Source organism: Erithacus rubecula (genome assembly GCF_903797595.1).
Source record: "Erithacus rubecula genome assembly, contig: scaffold_196_arrow_ctg1, whole genome shotgun sequence".
In the NCBI taxonomy this organism is placed as follows: domain Eukaryota; kingdom Metazoa; phylum Chordata; class Aves; order Passeriformes; family Muscicapidae; genus Erithacus; species Erithacus rubecula.
In genome coordinates this window covers 197931-214267 of record NW_027636117.1, presented here as the reverse complement: position 1 = coordinate 214267, position 16337 = coordinate 197931, and the positions used below count along the sequence as shown (strand labels likewise).

Here is a 16337-nt window from a genome sequence, read left to right as displayed (position 1 = left end):
GTGCCTGTCAGGCCTACACATGGCTAAAAGGCAGCTGACAAGACGCAGAAGACGTTCTGTGCTCAGGGCAAGCCTGAGCGGTTTTGCTTGCAATCATCGGGAGGGTGCAGTGGCCACAGAAAGGGTTTGTTCTGTCAGGGAGATCCCTTAGCAGTTCTTTGGGTGAACTGGGAAAATCCTTGTTTATTGCTGCTGTTTTAATCATTATTTTGATTGGGTCCTGCCTCTGTGAATGACTGTTTGTGTGATTGGTGAAATGTACTTAGGAAGAAGTGAACGGGAGCTTGGATCTGTGTTTTCATTTTGGGCAACTGAAATGGCTGGAGAAGAACAAACTGATTGGGAGATCGCTAAAATTGCTGTATACTGTGTGCTGTGTTGACAAGAGGGGAATGTTTTCTCCCTTAATAAAGAGATACCCTTCCCTGCAGTGATTTTGACTTTTGGATTCGGGCTGTGTGTGGGTAATTCCTGTTTAAGGGGGACAGTATTCCCTGTAACACTCGGTGTTTGGGCTTAACCGGTGCCCTGCCGCCACTGGTCTTTGTGTATTTTAGAGTAATATTGCCACCGTGACAAAAGTTACAATTGCAGCAAACTGGTAATTTTCCCCTGTGTTTTCAGTAAATATTAACTGGATGGAATATATCGAACTTCAGCAGGGAGGTTGGTAGATTTGGACAGGGAAAATCCTGCTGAAGAGGGTCTGGACATTCAAGAGAGAAGAGGAATAGCTTGCTTTTGTGGGTGTTATGAGGCTTTTGGGGCTTCTAGAAGTTGGCACTCTGCATGGTTACTGTTACAGTGCAAGATTTGTGAAAAATGTTGTTATTGTTCCTCTGAGAGACGACAAGGTCTATGCCCTCAGTGTAAATAGAGACATCCTAACCAAGCTGATTTTGAACCTAAGATCCTAAAGTTTGTGTGTGAGAAATAACATTCAATGCCTGCAACTCAGGCATGTGTGTGGGAGAAAGATTGGGAAAGGACTGTGAGGCTGTGTGGAGAGAGATTTGGGTGGAAACAGGGTAAGACAAGAAGGAGGAGGTAATGAGTACTAGACAAAGCAAGGAGATTTCTAAGGCTAGTCCTTTAGCCTGTATTTTGACACACTGGACAGAGTTAGTAGGGTATGAGGGCACTGAAAAATAGCGAAGTTTGATCAACTTTCACAGACATATCCCTCAGCAGAATCCATTAAAACTTCAGGAAAATTGGTCTTCCAATTAAATTTTGAACTCTTGAGAAGTTTCTTTAACATACCGAGGGACTTAATATAATGTAAACAGCAATAAATCCCTGTGAGGGTCATTAAAATCTTTGTGCTGTGTCTGTGCTGCTGAGCTGAGCTGGTCTCATGGCACAGAGCAGCTCCCAGGCTCAACCAAGAAAAGCTTCAAAAAGACATTTCTGCTGAGGAGCAGCTCCTCTCCCAGCCCAGCAGGGCTGAGGGCACTGCCTGCAGGCACTGAGGGCAAAGGAGCCAGGCACAGACAGGCTAAAGGCAACCAGGATTGGGAAGACATGGAGCTGAGACTTCACTTGGGGTAACATCTTCACCGCCCTTGACATGGTGAGTGTGTGGGTGCAGGGCAATGTCTCCTGTGCTCCTGGAGGGATCTACTAGAGCCAGCACATGTGTCAGGAGGACTCTGCCAGTTTCCTGAGGCACAGGAGCAGGAGGAAGACAAGGAGGAGGAGGAGGAGGAGGAGGAGGAGGAGGAGGAGGAGGAGGAGGAGGAGGAGGAGGAGGAGGAGGAGGAGGAGGAGGAGGATGTGCTGCAGAGCAGGGCTGTCCTGGGCACCGTCAGAGGGACAGGACAGGATGGCTCCTGCTGCCAGGGACGGCTGCAGGGACTGAAGCTGGGGCTGCAGCCAGGGCTGTCCAGGGCTGTCCTGCAGAGCAGCTCCTGCAGCCCTCAGGGCTCTTGGCCAGCCCAGGGCATGTGCCACCTGCCAGGGACAGCTCTCAGCCTGCCTGGCAGCTCTGCATGGACTGTGTGAAGAAGATAGAGGTGGAAGGAGTGACCCCATCAGGGCAGATTCCTCCTGCCGTGGAGATGGTGCTGCATGGCCAGGGCTGCTCTCAGCTTTCTCCTCAAGGCAAGGGAAAGGGGATGTCAGGTGTGTCTGTGTCACTGAGACTCCTGCACTGTCCCACTGGGCATCAGCAGATCTGCCTCACATCTCCCTCACAAAGTGTCTCCTCACCCTCCTGTGCCTACAGACAGCAGCAACGGCACCTTGGATTGCATCATCTCAGTTTATCTGAGCTGCCCATAAGGCCCTGGCCTGGAGATGTCCCTGGGCAGTGCCCTGTGCTGGGAGGGGTGTGCAAGGCAGAGCAGAGCACCCAGGGCGGGACTGGGCTCTGGGAGTACTGGCAGGGAGAAGCTTTGGTTGCAGAGAAATAGCTCCCAGTAGGCTGAGCATCAGGCATTAGAGAACCACACCAGTCCTGAATATCCCTCCCTGTCCATCTGCAGAGGAAAAAAGGTGGGGGTTTAGAGAGATTGGTTTTGAAACTGGAGTCTGAAAAAGTTTTTTTAAAGAAAATTTTATGTGTGAGAACTTTGTAAAAGCAGGAGGTAATGAGCAAAAAGCAGATGTGTAGGACCAGCAGGTCTGACAACACAGGGGCACAGGGAGGCCTTTTATCCAAAAGGGATCCTAAATCTCTGGCTCGGAGAAATAATGAATTTGAGCCAGCAACTCAGCAGCAAAACCAAAAACTCAAAAATAAAAAACTTTTACAAATTACAACCAAAGTATGAGAAGATGCTTTGAAAGGATTCTAAAGAATATTTTCTTTAGAATTGGCTCAAATAATTTGTTCCCACCTTGTCAAAATCTTCTTTCAACAAGTCAGAATTCCCGGAGTGCAGCGATGTCCAACAGCAGCTCCATCAGCCACTTCCTCCTGCTGGCACTGGCAGACACGCGGCAGCTGCAGCTCCTGCACTTCTGCCTCTTCCTGGGCATCTCCCTGGCTGCCGTCCTGGCCAACGGCCTCATCATCAGCGCTGTAGCCTGCGACCACCACCTGCACACCCCCATGTTCTTCTTCCTGCTCAACCTGGCCCTCACTGACCTGGGCTGCATCTGCACCACTGTGCCCAAAGCCATGCACAATTCCCTCTGGGACACCACGAACATCTCCTATGCAGGGTGTGTCATCCAGCTTTTTTTCTTTGCGTTTTTCATTTCAACAGAGCTTTCCCTCCTGACCATCATGTGCTATGACCGCTACGTGTCCATCTGCAAACCCCTGCACTACGGGACCCTCCTGGGCAGCAGAGCTTGTGCCCACATGGCAGAAGCTGCCTGGGCCAGTGGCTTTCTCAATGCTCTGCTGCACTCAGCCAATACATTTTCCTTTCCCCTGTGCCATGGCAATATCCTGGGCCAGTTCTTCTGTGAAATCCCCCAGATCCTCAAACTCTCCTGCTCCAAATCCTACCTCAGGGAATTTGGGCTTCTTGCTGTTAGTATCTGTTTATCATTTGGTTGTTTTGTGTTTATTGTTTTCTCCTATGTGCAGATCTTCAGGGTTGTGCTGAGGATCCCCTCTGAGCAGGGACGGCACAAAGCCTTTTCCACCTGCCTTCCTCACCTGGCTGTGGTCTCCATGTTTGTCAGCACTGCCATATTAGCCTACCTGAAGCCCCCTTCTGTCTCCTCCCCATCCCTAGATCTGGCCCTGTCAATTCTGTACTCAGTGGTGCCTCCAGCTCTGAACCCCCTCATCTACAGCCTGAGGAATCAGGATCTCAAGGCTGCAATGTGGAGACTGATGACACAATGATTTTAGGAACATTGAACTGCTGGCAAATTTCTGCAAATCACTTGAAATAAAAGTTGTTTTTCATAGTTCTTGTTGTTTTGGTTTTGGAGTTTATTTCTGTTGTTCTGCTTTTCTATTATATTCCATTAAAAAATGTCATTATTTTGCCATTATCCTTATGTTTCTCTCCACATTCCCTGTGGCCAGAGACTGTGTCCATGAGACCCTGTGCTCTCAGGGGCCATAAATGTACTAAAGGATCTCCAAGGAAAGTTTTCACCAGAGTTCCCCAATATGTTCCCTTCTCTGGAGCTGCAGCAGCAATGCCTGTGTGCAGAACTGGGGCAGATTAGTGCTGGCACAGGAGCTGTGCCCAGCAGCAGCAGCATTTGGTGCTGCCAGTGCTGCTCCCCTGCCACTGCTCTGCTGCCCTCCTGCTCCTCATGTTGCTGCAGGGCCTGAGTGCTCTCAGGGCCGGGCACAGCCCTGGGGGTGGCAGTGCCGGGGCTGCAGCAGGGACAGGCCATGGGCATTGCTGGGGCAGCGCTGACACCTCAGGGTAGGGCCTGGGGGCTCCAGGCTCCTTGGCCAGGCTCTCTTCACAGCATTTGTCCAGGCCAATGCTGAGCAGAGAAAACCCTGTGAGCAGCCTCAGGCTGGCTGTGGGCAGGCTGGGGGCAAACAGCATGGCTGGTGCTCTGCAAGGCCCCTGCAAGGGGGAGAGCCTGGCAAGGAGCAGCAGAGCAGGGGCTGATCCATCCCCACTGCGCTGGACAGCCCAGGGCAGCTTCCCAGGGTGTCCTCATGCAGCTGCCAACAACATCCCCCCTCTGCAGCCCTGGCCTCTCCCCCAGCTCACACAGGTGCCACATCCTTGCAGGCACAGACACGGCAGCACTGGCTCAGGAGCCCCTGTTTGCACTGCACAGAGCAGGCGTCAGCACCCCCATGGTGCTGCTGTGGGGAGATGGAGCTGAGTGAGCACAAATGCCATCAGTCACTGGGGCCAGCAAGGGCTGGGGGACACCAGGAAAAACACTCAGGTTTGTCGTGACCTCTGCAGACAGCCACAAAGTTTGTTCCCATGAGACAAAGTTTGTTCCCTGCAGACACTGTTGCTCAGAGCCACAGCTGCGTTTTACCCACCCCCACAAAGCCCTGAGCATTTCCTCTGCTTCACTTTTGCTTTCTTTCTTCCTTTCTGATCCACATTTACGCCTCTTGCCCATCCGTGTCCCCTCCCCTGTAAACAGCCCACACGTATTTTCCCATTCGTCTATGGCTGCACTTCCCATTTCAGTTCCTGAGTTGGCACCATGGGAATATCCCTTGTGCTGCAGGATCATCCTACAAGTGCTTCAGGAATTGTCTGCAGGGTCCTGCAGTGTCTCGTCCTGCTCCCTTGCCACAGGCACCACAGGCCAGGGGGGCACATCTGGGCTGGTGTGTCTGGGTGTGGGGCTCCCTGTTCTGGGCAGTGAGGAGGGGCTGGAGAGGCTCTTCAGGACTGACAGGATGGGCTTTGGTGCTGTGTGGAGAAGGTGAGGGACCTGGGCTGCTGAACCTTCTGAAGAGAAGGCCCAGGGCTCATCCTGCAGCTGCTCCATGGGGGGTTTCAGAGAATCACAGAGTCAGCAAGGTTGGAAAAGACCTTGGAGATCATCAAGTCCAACCTGTGTCCTGACACCACCTTGTCTCCCTGAGATTCCTCTTCTCTGGGATAAACAACACCAGCTCCCTCAGCCACTCCTCACAGCACTTGTGTTCCCTCACCAGCCTTTTTGCACTTCTCTGGACCCACTCCAGCCCCTTCATGTCCTTCCTAAATTGGGGGGTCCAGAACTGGACACAGTACTTGAGGTGCTGCCTAACCAGTGCTGAGCACAGGGGAAGAATCACTGCCCTGCTGCTGCTGGCCACACCATTCCTGATCCAGGCCAGGAAACATTGGCTTTCTTGGTCATCTGCACATACTGCTGGCTCATGTCCAGCCTGCTGTCCATCACTGCTGCCGGGTCCCTTTCTGCCTGGCTGATATCCAGCCACTCTGTCCCCAGTCTGAAATGCTGCAGGGGTCATTGTGTCTGAAATGCAGGACCTGGGTAACAAGGTCAGGCAGACAGGCCTGGATTTCCCTAGATTCTCCTTCCAGCCCTTCTTGGGGATGGAGTCACATTTGCACCTCCAATCTTTTGAAACCTCCCTGATGAGGCAGGACTGATGAGAAATGATGGAGAGTGTGGACACCATTGAAGGCCCAGGCAAAATTTGCTAGGCCTTTTCAGGCTCGAAGCTCTTTTTCTCTTTCTCATTCTGGGAAACGTTTCCCATGCTGTGACAGTTTCTCAGCTCCGGCCTAAGCCTTTCCCAGGATGACAACATTTGGGAAAACAGAAAGGAATTAATAATAAAGGTTAGCACCTGGTGTTGACTGAGAAACAGTTCTCACAATTTGTGACAGGATTTGTTTTCTTCTGTTTTCCAATGGACACCTGTCCTGTTCGAGACTTGCAAACCACACTATAAATATGTTTCCGACTTTCACTGAAATGCTTCTATGGCCTCATAGCTGGAGAAGTCTTTGTCATTAATATACACGACTCCTAGCGTGTACGGTGACAGGCGAGCACCTCCCAGCAGCTCCCTCATCCCCCTAGTATAAATATCAAGTGCTTCGTAGAGACCTGTGAGCACCTGAATGGTTCAGTAGGTCAGCAGCTGCTTTCTCTTGAATTACAGGGGTCTGTTCTGCTCCCTGCCCCATCTACCAGCTCAGCAGAACATTTGCCCTGAGGACAACCTGCTTTATTTTTGAAAATATGAAAGGGAATAAGCAATAAGGGATGTAGGTTGTCCTTACCCCACTATTGCCAATATTGTATTGAAAAAATAATTTTTGTTATCCTTCACACAGGTGGCCAGTTTAAGTCGTAACGGAGCTTTCACCTCTCTAATTTTCTTTCTGCATGACAGAGCGACAGCCTTAAATATTTCCTGAGTTTCCTGTCCCTCTATCCAAAGATGATGCAACCTCTTTTTTCCCTGTGTTCTTGGAAAAAGCTCCATGCACAGCCAGGCCAGTCATTTTCCTCACTTTTGGCACACAGGGACAGGCTGCTCCTTCTCCTTCAAAATTTCTTTCTTGCAGTGTGTCCATCATTCCTGAACTCCTTTTGTTTTTAAGGATGGTATCCCTTAAAAAATTCAATACCTGATTTGGCACTCTCTGCACAAATCTACATCTCAATAGGCCAAAGTCTTCTCTCCATTATTGCAGGGTAGAACTTTTGTTGATGCCTCTACTTCTTTCACAGAATAATAAAAACTCTAATATTTCATGGTTACTGTACCCCAGGAAGCCACCGACCACCGCATCTCCCACCAGCCCATCTCTGTTTGTGAACAGCAGGAGACAGAGCTCTCCTTGGGAGTGTTCTTCTGTCCTGGGGGTCTCTCTAGTGTTTCCTGGTGGTCGTGGACCCCCAATGTTCCAGTGGGCCTGGCTGAGTTGGCAGGACACTGAGGCTGGTGAATTCCAGTTCCCCTTCTTACACAACAGGTATTGTGTGGTTTCCAGAGGCGAGTGGTTTTGGAGAACAAGCATTGTATTGTTTCACATGGGGTGGGCAATTTATCATCTGGTAACATGAGGTCACAGAGTGGGCTATGACAACACAGAGTGGGTTTTGTGAGGTCATCAAGCAGCTACGACATCGTAGGCTGTCTCTGCATCATCACCTGGGCTGTGTGAGGTCACTGGGTTGGTCACTCTGCCCCAGCCCCCTCACAGTTTCCCCAGACAAGTCCAATGCTGTTCATACCCAGCAGGGTCCCCTGTCCCTCTGTATCTCCCTGCTCCACCTGGAGCCACAGCCTCCCCCAAGGATGTTCCACAAATCAACCCCAGAGCATGACACGGGGAAAAGGGGCCAGGGCTGTGTGACCAGGACATCAAGGACGTGGATTACCCAGGTCACTGGGGCCTGGTTTGGGTTCCCCAGAGCAGGAATGATGTCTGGCAGCTGGAGTAGGGCGAGGGAAGGGCCTCCAAGGTGGGGCTGGAGCCCTTTGGCTGTGCAGAGATGCTGAGGGAGCTGGGCTTGTCCAGCCTGGAGCAGGGAAGGCTGAGGGGCTCCTCATGCCAGCCTGGCAGTTCCACCCAGGAGCTGATGGAGAACACAGAGCCATCCAGACAGATTTTTATCCAGGGAACGGATACTGCAGAGGCTGTTGGATCAAGTTCAAGTGAGCCCAGAATATTGGCATTAGCGCAGCTGTAGCTGTGCACAAGAGAGCTCTGCAGCCACTTTCTCTCTTTTCCTTTTTCTGGGCATGGAGGGAGCTCATGACTTCAGCATGTGACTCGTGTGTGCAAAGAGCAAATCTGGGCAGAATCGGGGCAGGGAGGGTTTGGGACATCCTGGGATCTGTGCTGGGCACAGAATGTGTTTTCTATTAGTCTGAGACTGTCTGCTGTGAAAGTGGATTTAATATCCAGCAGAGGAATGATTTTTGTTTTTTATGGAGCTGTGCCTTCCCTTGGTTTGTTTGCTTACAATAATTGAACATCCCTCTGTGTCTTGAGCAGTTCCTTCTGCAAGGAAAGCAGGTGGGAGTTGATGCCAAAGAGCTGAAAGCTGCAGGCACAGCCTGGAGTGGAGGAAGCTCAGATTTGCACAAGGCTGCTCTGAGTTCCAGGGCTTGGATGGGGGAAATGGTGGGGTGGGGGTTGGAACAAAGTGTGATTGATGGTCAGTCATAAAGGGTCTTGATTTTTGTATCTGTTCCGACTACATTAGGAGGTGTTGGGGATCAACATCAACTGAGATTGCTGACACTAATCTGTAACAGAAGAATAAATGGGTAAAAAAGAACTTATCACTTCGTATTTTAAAATGAAATATGTTTTGAATGGAATGAAAGCTTAGACAAGTCCTTCCTAAAGCACAGGCTGGCAGTTGCTCTGTTTCAGGCGAACTGCAACCCAAATGACTGTTGCTCACAAGTTCCTAAAAATGCCTGATTTGATGTATTATAAATTGAATTATTTACGGAACTGACTGAAAATTAACAGATAAGAGACTTTAAATGGACTACTTACTGCACAGGATAAACAAAAGAAGTGCAGGTAGATACAAACACAGTGCACAATAAAGTTACTGATACTACAGCACATGATGAAATAGCACAGATTAGGAGTCAATGTAACTTACCACCAAATTGATTATCTCCCTTCAGTCTCCTGACAAAGCAAGCTGTTCATGGTCAGCTGGGAATCCCACCTCCCTGGCGCCAGAGAGAACTCAGGACAGGACAGATGTTCAGCCTGGGTTATCTCAGCAATTCCTGAGAGTGGGAAGATGCCCTGAGTTATGGCCCAGCTGATGGACAGAACAGATGAGTTCTGCTGGGCCAGAGGGGAAGTCCTGCCGCAGGAACCTCATGGAACCAAGGGTGTGTTGTGACATTGTGATGGCTCATGGAACCAAGGAGACCATGGTGGCACCAATGAACCTCATGGAACCAAGGGTCCATTGTGACAGATCAAGGCCTCAGGGAACCAAGGACTATAAAGGTCTCAAACATTCCTTGCAGGGTTCTGCCTTGGGGATGAGGAATCTCCTTGGTGGGACCTTGTGCCTGTTTGCAGTGAGGAACCTTGAAAATTATGGGTTTCTTCTAAATAATTGAAACCCTCTCTTTGCCTGAGTGTTGCCAGTTCTCAAAAATCCAGTGTGGAAAGGAAAAAGTAAAAAACCTTTGTAAGCTGAAGCACCTAGAGGCATTGAGCCCCACTGAGTGTTGTTACTGCGAAAAGCTCTCAAGAGACTTATTAAAGCAGATAACTGGAGGCCATGATTGCACAAAGCTCTCAGAGACTCCAAGGCAAAAGCAAAACCCAAAGTCCTTTGAAAAACCTGCAGTCCCTGGGAGCATGAAGGAGCCCCCAGGGCCATTCTTGACCAAGGCTCCCCAGGGACTGGTCCCAGCTGATTCCTGAGACCACTGGGATGTGGGGGAACACTGAGGGCAGCACAAGGGGTGACAGCGCCCAGCCTTGTTGGGGCTGTGCCAGGAGGCCCCAGTGGCTCAGGACAAGGTGTCTCCTCAGAGCCCTTGGTGGCACAGACCCTGCTGTGCCCCAGGGCACCAAGACTTGGCTCCTCTTTGTCCCCACCTGTCATCTCTGCCTCCAGTTCTCTGCTCTGATTGAGGTATGGGGACACTTTCTCACTTAGGTTCCTCCCTGGGACCCATTAAAACTTTAGGAAACTTTTATTTGATTGATTTTGACTTGGAGTTCTTGAGAGGTTTCCTAACAAACCATGGCTCTGCCTTGATTTCCCTCTGGTCTGGTGCCGTTCATTAGGAATGTTTCTTATAATAGTTATGGAAAAATATTTCTAAGTCCATTTAAAAAATATTCATTCGTATTTTAAAGGGTGTATGTTACTGTTACTGTTGTTCTCTTTAAAGCAGAGCTGATAGCAGCATTCTGTGATTGATATTGATACAGGGTCTCTTCTCAGGAGATCTGGCCTGCTCAGACAAGCTGTGCCTTGAGGTCTCACCCAATGTGGACAACCTTGCTCCACATTCCCCAACCCCATCCTGTTTTCCCTCACTCACCTGTGTCCTGCTTTGCTTGGAGAGCTGCCTCCATTCAAGCAAACAGGATTTTCCCAACTTTTTTTTACTTTTGAAGCAATCTAAAACTCCTAATTTTCCCTATGGAAAACACACACACTGCTCAGGTGTGTGCCAGCCCAAGGTGCCACCAAGGAGGTTCAGGCCCGGGATCAGGGCCTCGGGTGGTGCCTGGAGCTGGCGCCATCTTTCCTTTGTGCCTCAAACTCCCATCATGCCCTGCGGCCTCATAGAGCCCCATTGGAGCTGGGACTACAATACCCATCACTCCCCGAGATCCACAAAACACCGGTATTTCCCCCCCCCCATATGTCCAATAGATGTCCTCCAGGATCCCCAAGTGTCCCCTCAGCGCCCATTTGGGAACCTCCCCAAACCATCCCCGAATCCCTGGAATGCTCCCAACCCTACAGATGCCTGTTACAGCCACTTCTGGGAATTCATCTCCTGCCATCCCCCATGACCTCAGAGCACCTCATAACCCAGTCAGTCGTCTAAAATTCCTGCTGTGTCCCGTGCCCTAAAGAGCCTGGTTAGAGCTCCCCAAGATCCCTCCAAGCTCTCCTGAATTGTGCACGTTCCCCTCTGAGGACCTCAATTTGCTGTTCAGAGGCAAAAGTGTCCCTGCAGGGCCCTCCTGAACCCCAAACTCTCGGCAAGAGTCAGTTCCGGGATTACAGCTCCCATCATGCTCCACGATTCCAGTAACACACCATTCCAGCTGAGACTCCATCCCCCATCATGCCCCATGACTCACAAAGAGACATTGCAGTTGTGCCTGGAGCTCCCATGATGCTCTGCAGCCCCTTTACACCCTACTATACCCGCGCCTACAACTCCCATCATCCCCCACGCCCTAGAGAGCCCTGACAGAGCTCCTCCAGTCCCTGCCTTGTCCCCGAAGGGTTCCAGATTCTCCTCCGTGACCTCCAAGTGCCTCCCTGGACCCCCAAGTGCCCCACTGAAGCCCAGACTTCCTTCTAAATTTTTTCTCCAGGCCCAATACTGCCCCAAATGTGCCCCAGAAAGGTCTCCCTGGACCCTGAAGTTCCCAACTTGACCCTGTCTGAAAAAAAGCTGATAATAAAGATGATAAAAAGATTACAAATATTATGAATTATCCTAAAGAGGGAGAAATAAATTAATTAGGGGATTTGTCTTACTTATAAACAATGACCAATAATTTATTTGGTTGCTAATAATATGAAGTTTATTAATAGAATTATAAAAATGAGGTTTAAATTTATAGAATAGCAATATTATATCTCATAAAAATATAATTTTATTATTTAATAACATTTTTTTAAAAGATATATTTTGGAGGTTTTTTTATATTTTTGGCTGCCAGTCCCAGGTGGGAGATATCATGAGTTGGTGAGGTTGGGGGTGAGGAGCAAGTTGTCTGAACTGGGTCAGTCTGCAAGGGGCTCATACTTCTCTGTGCCCAGAGCTCTTAAGCAGGCATTCAGCACGAAGATCACCTGTGGAAAGCTTCTATCATTTTATCTCTGAAATGAAAAACAGAAAAACATTCCCTTGAGGAAAATAAACAAGTCATGAGACACACTTTCAAATCTTCCTCCTTAACAGAACTCCAAACTGACTCCAAACAACTGCACAAGCCCTGCAGACTTTATGAGAAATAAAGACAGGAAAAGAGCTCCTGAAAACTTTCTGTATTTTAATGATCCCCATGGTGGATTTGAGGCTGAGTCCAGGACCCTCAGGCACTGAGAGAAGGTTGAAGAAGCTGCTCAAGGAAGCAGAAGCAAAACTCCAAGTCCCTTGGAGCATCACTGGCCCCACTGAGGGCAGGGACTGCCAAAGGCTCCCCAGGGACTGGTGAGAGCAGTTCCTTGAGGACAGGATTGCAGGAGCCAAAGGCTGTGAGCAGGAACTGCAATGCTGAGCAAGGCCTGGGCTGGTTGGAGGCAGCAGAAAAGCCAAGGGCTGAGCCCAGGCCTGGCCCAGCAGGGTCTGTCCCTCACGGGTGGCTCGGGGCTGTTCCTGGGGCACTGGGATGGGAGGGGCAGCAAGGACAAATGGCATCAACCTGTGTGACACTCCAGATGCTCATGTAACCAAGGGCCAGTGTGACACTGCAGGGCCTGATGGAAACAAGAGGCCATTGTGAGTCTGCAGAGCTGTGAGATCTCAGAACACTCAAATGCTGGGGGTAAACAAAGGTTGCTTTACTCGAGCTGGGTGCACAGGAGAAACCCCAGCCAGATAATCATGACCCAATGCAAGGAAGATTTTTGGTAGGAAAGGACCCACTAGGATCATCAAGTCCAACTCTTAAGTGAATGGCCCACACCGGGATTGAACCCACAACCTCAGTATACGAGCACCATGCTCTAACCAACTGCACTAAGAGGTCAAAATGACACAAGATTCTACCGGCAAAAATAGACAATCAAAGAACTTTGGGGAAAGGGTTTAATACAACATCCAGTTCAACATAAAACTCTCATATCATTAACTTCATTAACATCATTTAACTTGGAAACTTTTAAGATGTTAAGTTACTCAAAATTGTTCCAGAAAACTATGATTAGAAGGGGAAGAAATATAGAACAACAGAAGGACAGAAGATCTATAGAAAGACACATATATAAGCACCAGCTGCTCAGGTTCCAGCATCGCTGGCAGAGAAACCCCAGGAGAAGGCAGGATGCACATCATTGGCTGACCCCCTGCTCCAGCTTGAATGCCCTGGGCCTTCATGGACCTGCCCCTTGGGTGGGACTTCAGTTGCTTGCCCAATCAGAGTCAGGGCAGCCACCAGCTGCTAGTGTGTGATTGATGGACAGGTCATCCAATTGGAGGTGGGTTAACACCATCACTGCTGTGTGATTGATTGAAAGCATGGCCAATCAGAGCTGGGATAGCATTGACTGTTGTGTGATTGACAGCTTGGCCAATCAGAGCTGGGTTAACACTGCCCGTGCTGTGTGATTGATTGACAATGTGGTATGTACCAGGCCAGGGCTGGGGGCGAGGCTCTCTCCCACCACAATCCCAGCCTGACCCGCCCCTTGCCCAACTCGGGCGTTCTGAGCACCCTAAAGGTCTGGTTCATGGATCTCATCCAGCCTCTGACAAAGACCACGGTGACACTGCGGGACCTCACAGAACCAAGGGGCCAATGTGACACTGTGGTGCCTCATGGACGTTGGGGCGCTTCCAGGACTTCTCAGGGACACTAGCAGGGCACAGACAGAGGTCACTGGTGCTCAGCACTGGCAGAGGTTTTGTGATGCCCCAGATGGAGCTGTGTCACAGCAGCACTTCTGTGGCTGTGTCCTGGAGCCACAGAGCAGCTGTGATGTCAGAAAGTGGTTGTGACAGCACAGAGTTTGTTGTGTGAGGTCATAGAGCAACTATGGCATCATATAGCGGACTGTGTGACATTACAGTGCAGGTTGTGACACCATGGCATGGCTGTATGACATCATGGAGTGGGCTGGGAGGTCAAATTGTGTGCTGTGACATTACAGAGTGGCAGTATGACATCATAGATAAGATTGTGTGACATCACTTAGGGGGTGACATCACAGAGCTGTTGTGATATCATGAAGTAGGGTGTGAGGCCAGAGAGCAGACTGTGGCATCATAGAGAGTGGCTCTGTGACATCAGAGACTGGCTTGTGACATCATTATGTGGCTGTGTAACATCATTGGGAAGGCTGTGACAAAACAGAATAGGTTGTGACATCACAGGGTGACATCCCAGAGTTAGCTCTGTGACATCATAAGGGTGCCATGTGAAATCCCAGACTGGGTAGTGACATCACAGATGGATGTGTGACATCACAGGGGCTGTTGGAGGTCACTGAGGAGGTCACTCTGCCCAGCGCCCTTCACAGCTCCCCACAGAGAAGTCCAACACTGCTCGTCCACAGCAGCGTCCCCTGTCCCCCTGAGTCCCCCCGCCCCGGTGCCAAAGCCCCCTGTGAGAGTCCATCTGAGCCTCTCCTCTGTTTCTGCCCAACGACCCTCGCCTGAGGCCTGCGCTGGCCAGGGATGGGAGGAACGCCAAGTGACTGTTCCGCAGGTGATGCCTACCAGGACTGGTTTCTCATGACAACTAGTCACGGGGCACTGACTCAACAAAGCTCCCACAGATGGAAGAACAATGTACTGGTCCGCTATGGACTGCCCTGTGTGTGCTCATAACAACAAAGATGGTTTGGTGTGCCTTGAAACGTCTTGTTTCCACCTGTTCCTCAGGGTAACGATCTCCACATACAATAGTCCATAAATCTTCCCACCTTATGGCCAGAAGCCACTTGCTTTGGGAAAGGACTATAAAAGTGACTTTCTCAGAGGAGACCCCTGAGATCTCCCCAGACAGCAACAGACATCTATTGGCTGCTCCACGAGGATTCGTCTGCCCATCTTGGTAGCTATAATCCCGACCCCCCTTTCTCTCTCTCTCTCTCTCTCTATCCCGCTATCGCATTTTGGTTGGCACTAAATAAAGTGCATTTCTGCAAAAGCAAATTGGTTTTGTCCCCTGCTGTGTCTTTTGCGCTCTAAAATCCCTAAAAGAACCAGTCACAACTCCCGCTCGTGTTGGGTGGATCGTGACACATCTCAACAGCACACAGCCAGAATTATCAGATGAATCAAGATGCCATTAACCCACTCATAAAATTTTGGCTAGAAAGTCAAAGGATGCTCAGTAAAACCCACTCACCCTTCAACAGCCCCAGTTTGCCTGTGGGCAACTCAGACAGACAATAGAAATTGACTGTAGGCTATTGTGCCTTGAATGAAGGGACTCCACTGTGGGAGCTAAGACAGAGTACTGTGGATTTAATCAGCATAAGCAGCTTGGTAACCAAGATGCCTTGGCAAGAGAAAACAGAGCTTTGAAGACTACATGAAGATTGGATCAAGACTGGTGACAGAAAAGAAGAATGAATGAAATAGAAATGTTGCAAATGTGTAAGCTTGTTTGTGTGATGTTTAACCCAACCAATGTGGTAGAAAATTACCAGTTTTTTTAAAAGTGGTATATAAGCACATGTAGCTGAGAGTAAATTTGGATTCTGATCAGCAGTCAGTAGACCCCCTCTCTCTCCCAGTCGTTGATTCTCCAGTGCTGAGCGCTGCCGTGCCGGACACGCTGGATCTCCAGGAGGAACTGGAGCCCAAGGCAGCAAAGTGGCAACACTGACATTGCCAATGCACTTTTCTCCATTCCTTTGGTAGCAGAGTGCAGGCCTCAGTTTGCTTTCACCTGGGGGCACGTGCAGCACACCTGGAACCGACTGTCCCAGGGGTGGAAACACAGCCCCACCATCTGCCACGGGCTGATCCAGGCTGCACTGGAAAAGGGTAAAGCTCCAAAACATCTGCAATACATCAATAACATCATTGTGTGGAGGAACAGGGCAATAAAAGTATTTGAGAAAGGAGAGAGGATCATCCAAATTCTGCTGGAAGGAGGTTTCGCCATCGAGAAGAGCAAAGTCAAGGGAGCTGCTTGAGAGATCCAGTTCCTGGGAGTAGAGTGGCAAGATGGACAGAGCCAGATCCCCACTGAAATGATCAATGAGATCATCACAGTGTCTCCACCAATCAGCAAGAAGGAAACACAAGCTTTCCTAGGGGCCATAGGATTTTAGAGAATACATTCCTGAGTGCAGCCTGATTGTGAGCTCTCTCTACCTGCTCACCCTAAGAAGAACAATTCCAGCTGTGGCCCTGAACAGCAACAAAATTTCACCCAGACCAAGCAGAAAATCGCTCATGCACTGCCCTTGGCCCAGTCAGGACGGGACCAGAGGTGAGGAATGTGCTTTACTCTGCAGCCAAGAACAATGGCTTGTCCTGGAGCCTTTAGCAGAAGGTGCCTGGGGAGATTCGAGGCTGAGCACTAGAATTCTAGAGTCAA

General features: G+C 49.9%; 1 protein-coding gene across 1 annotated transcript; it reads left to right on the top strand.

Moving 5' to 3' along the window:
• Positions 1-2887: 2887 nt before the first annotated feature.
• On the top strand, positions 2888-3805 carry LOC306815713 (olfactory receptor 14J1-like; the record flags this gene model as incomplete). The annotated part of the gene is made up of 1 exon (XM_079332269.1): positions 2888-3805. The coding sequence occupies one exon, from the start codon at positions 2888-2890 to the stop codon at positions 3803-3805; it is 918 nt and encodes a 305-aa protein (XP_079188395.1).
• Between the last annotated feature and the right edge of the window lie 12532 nt (positions 3806-16337).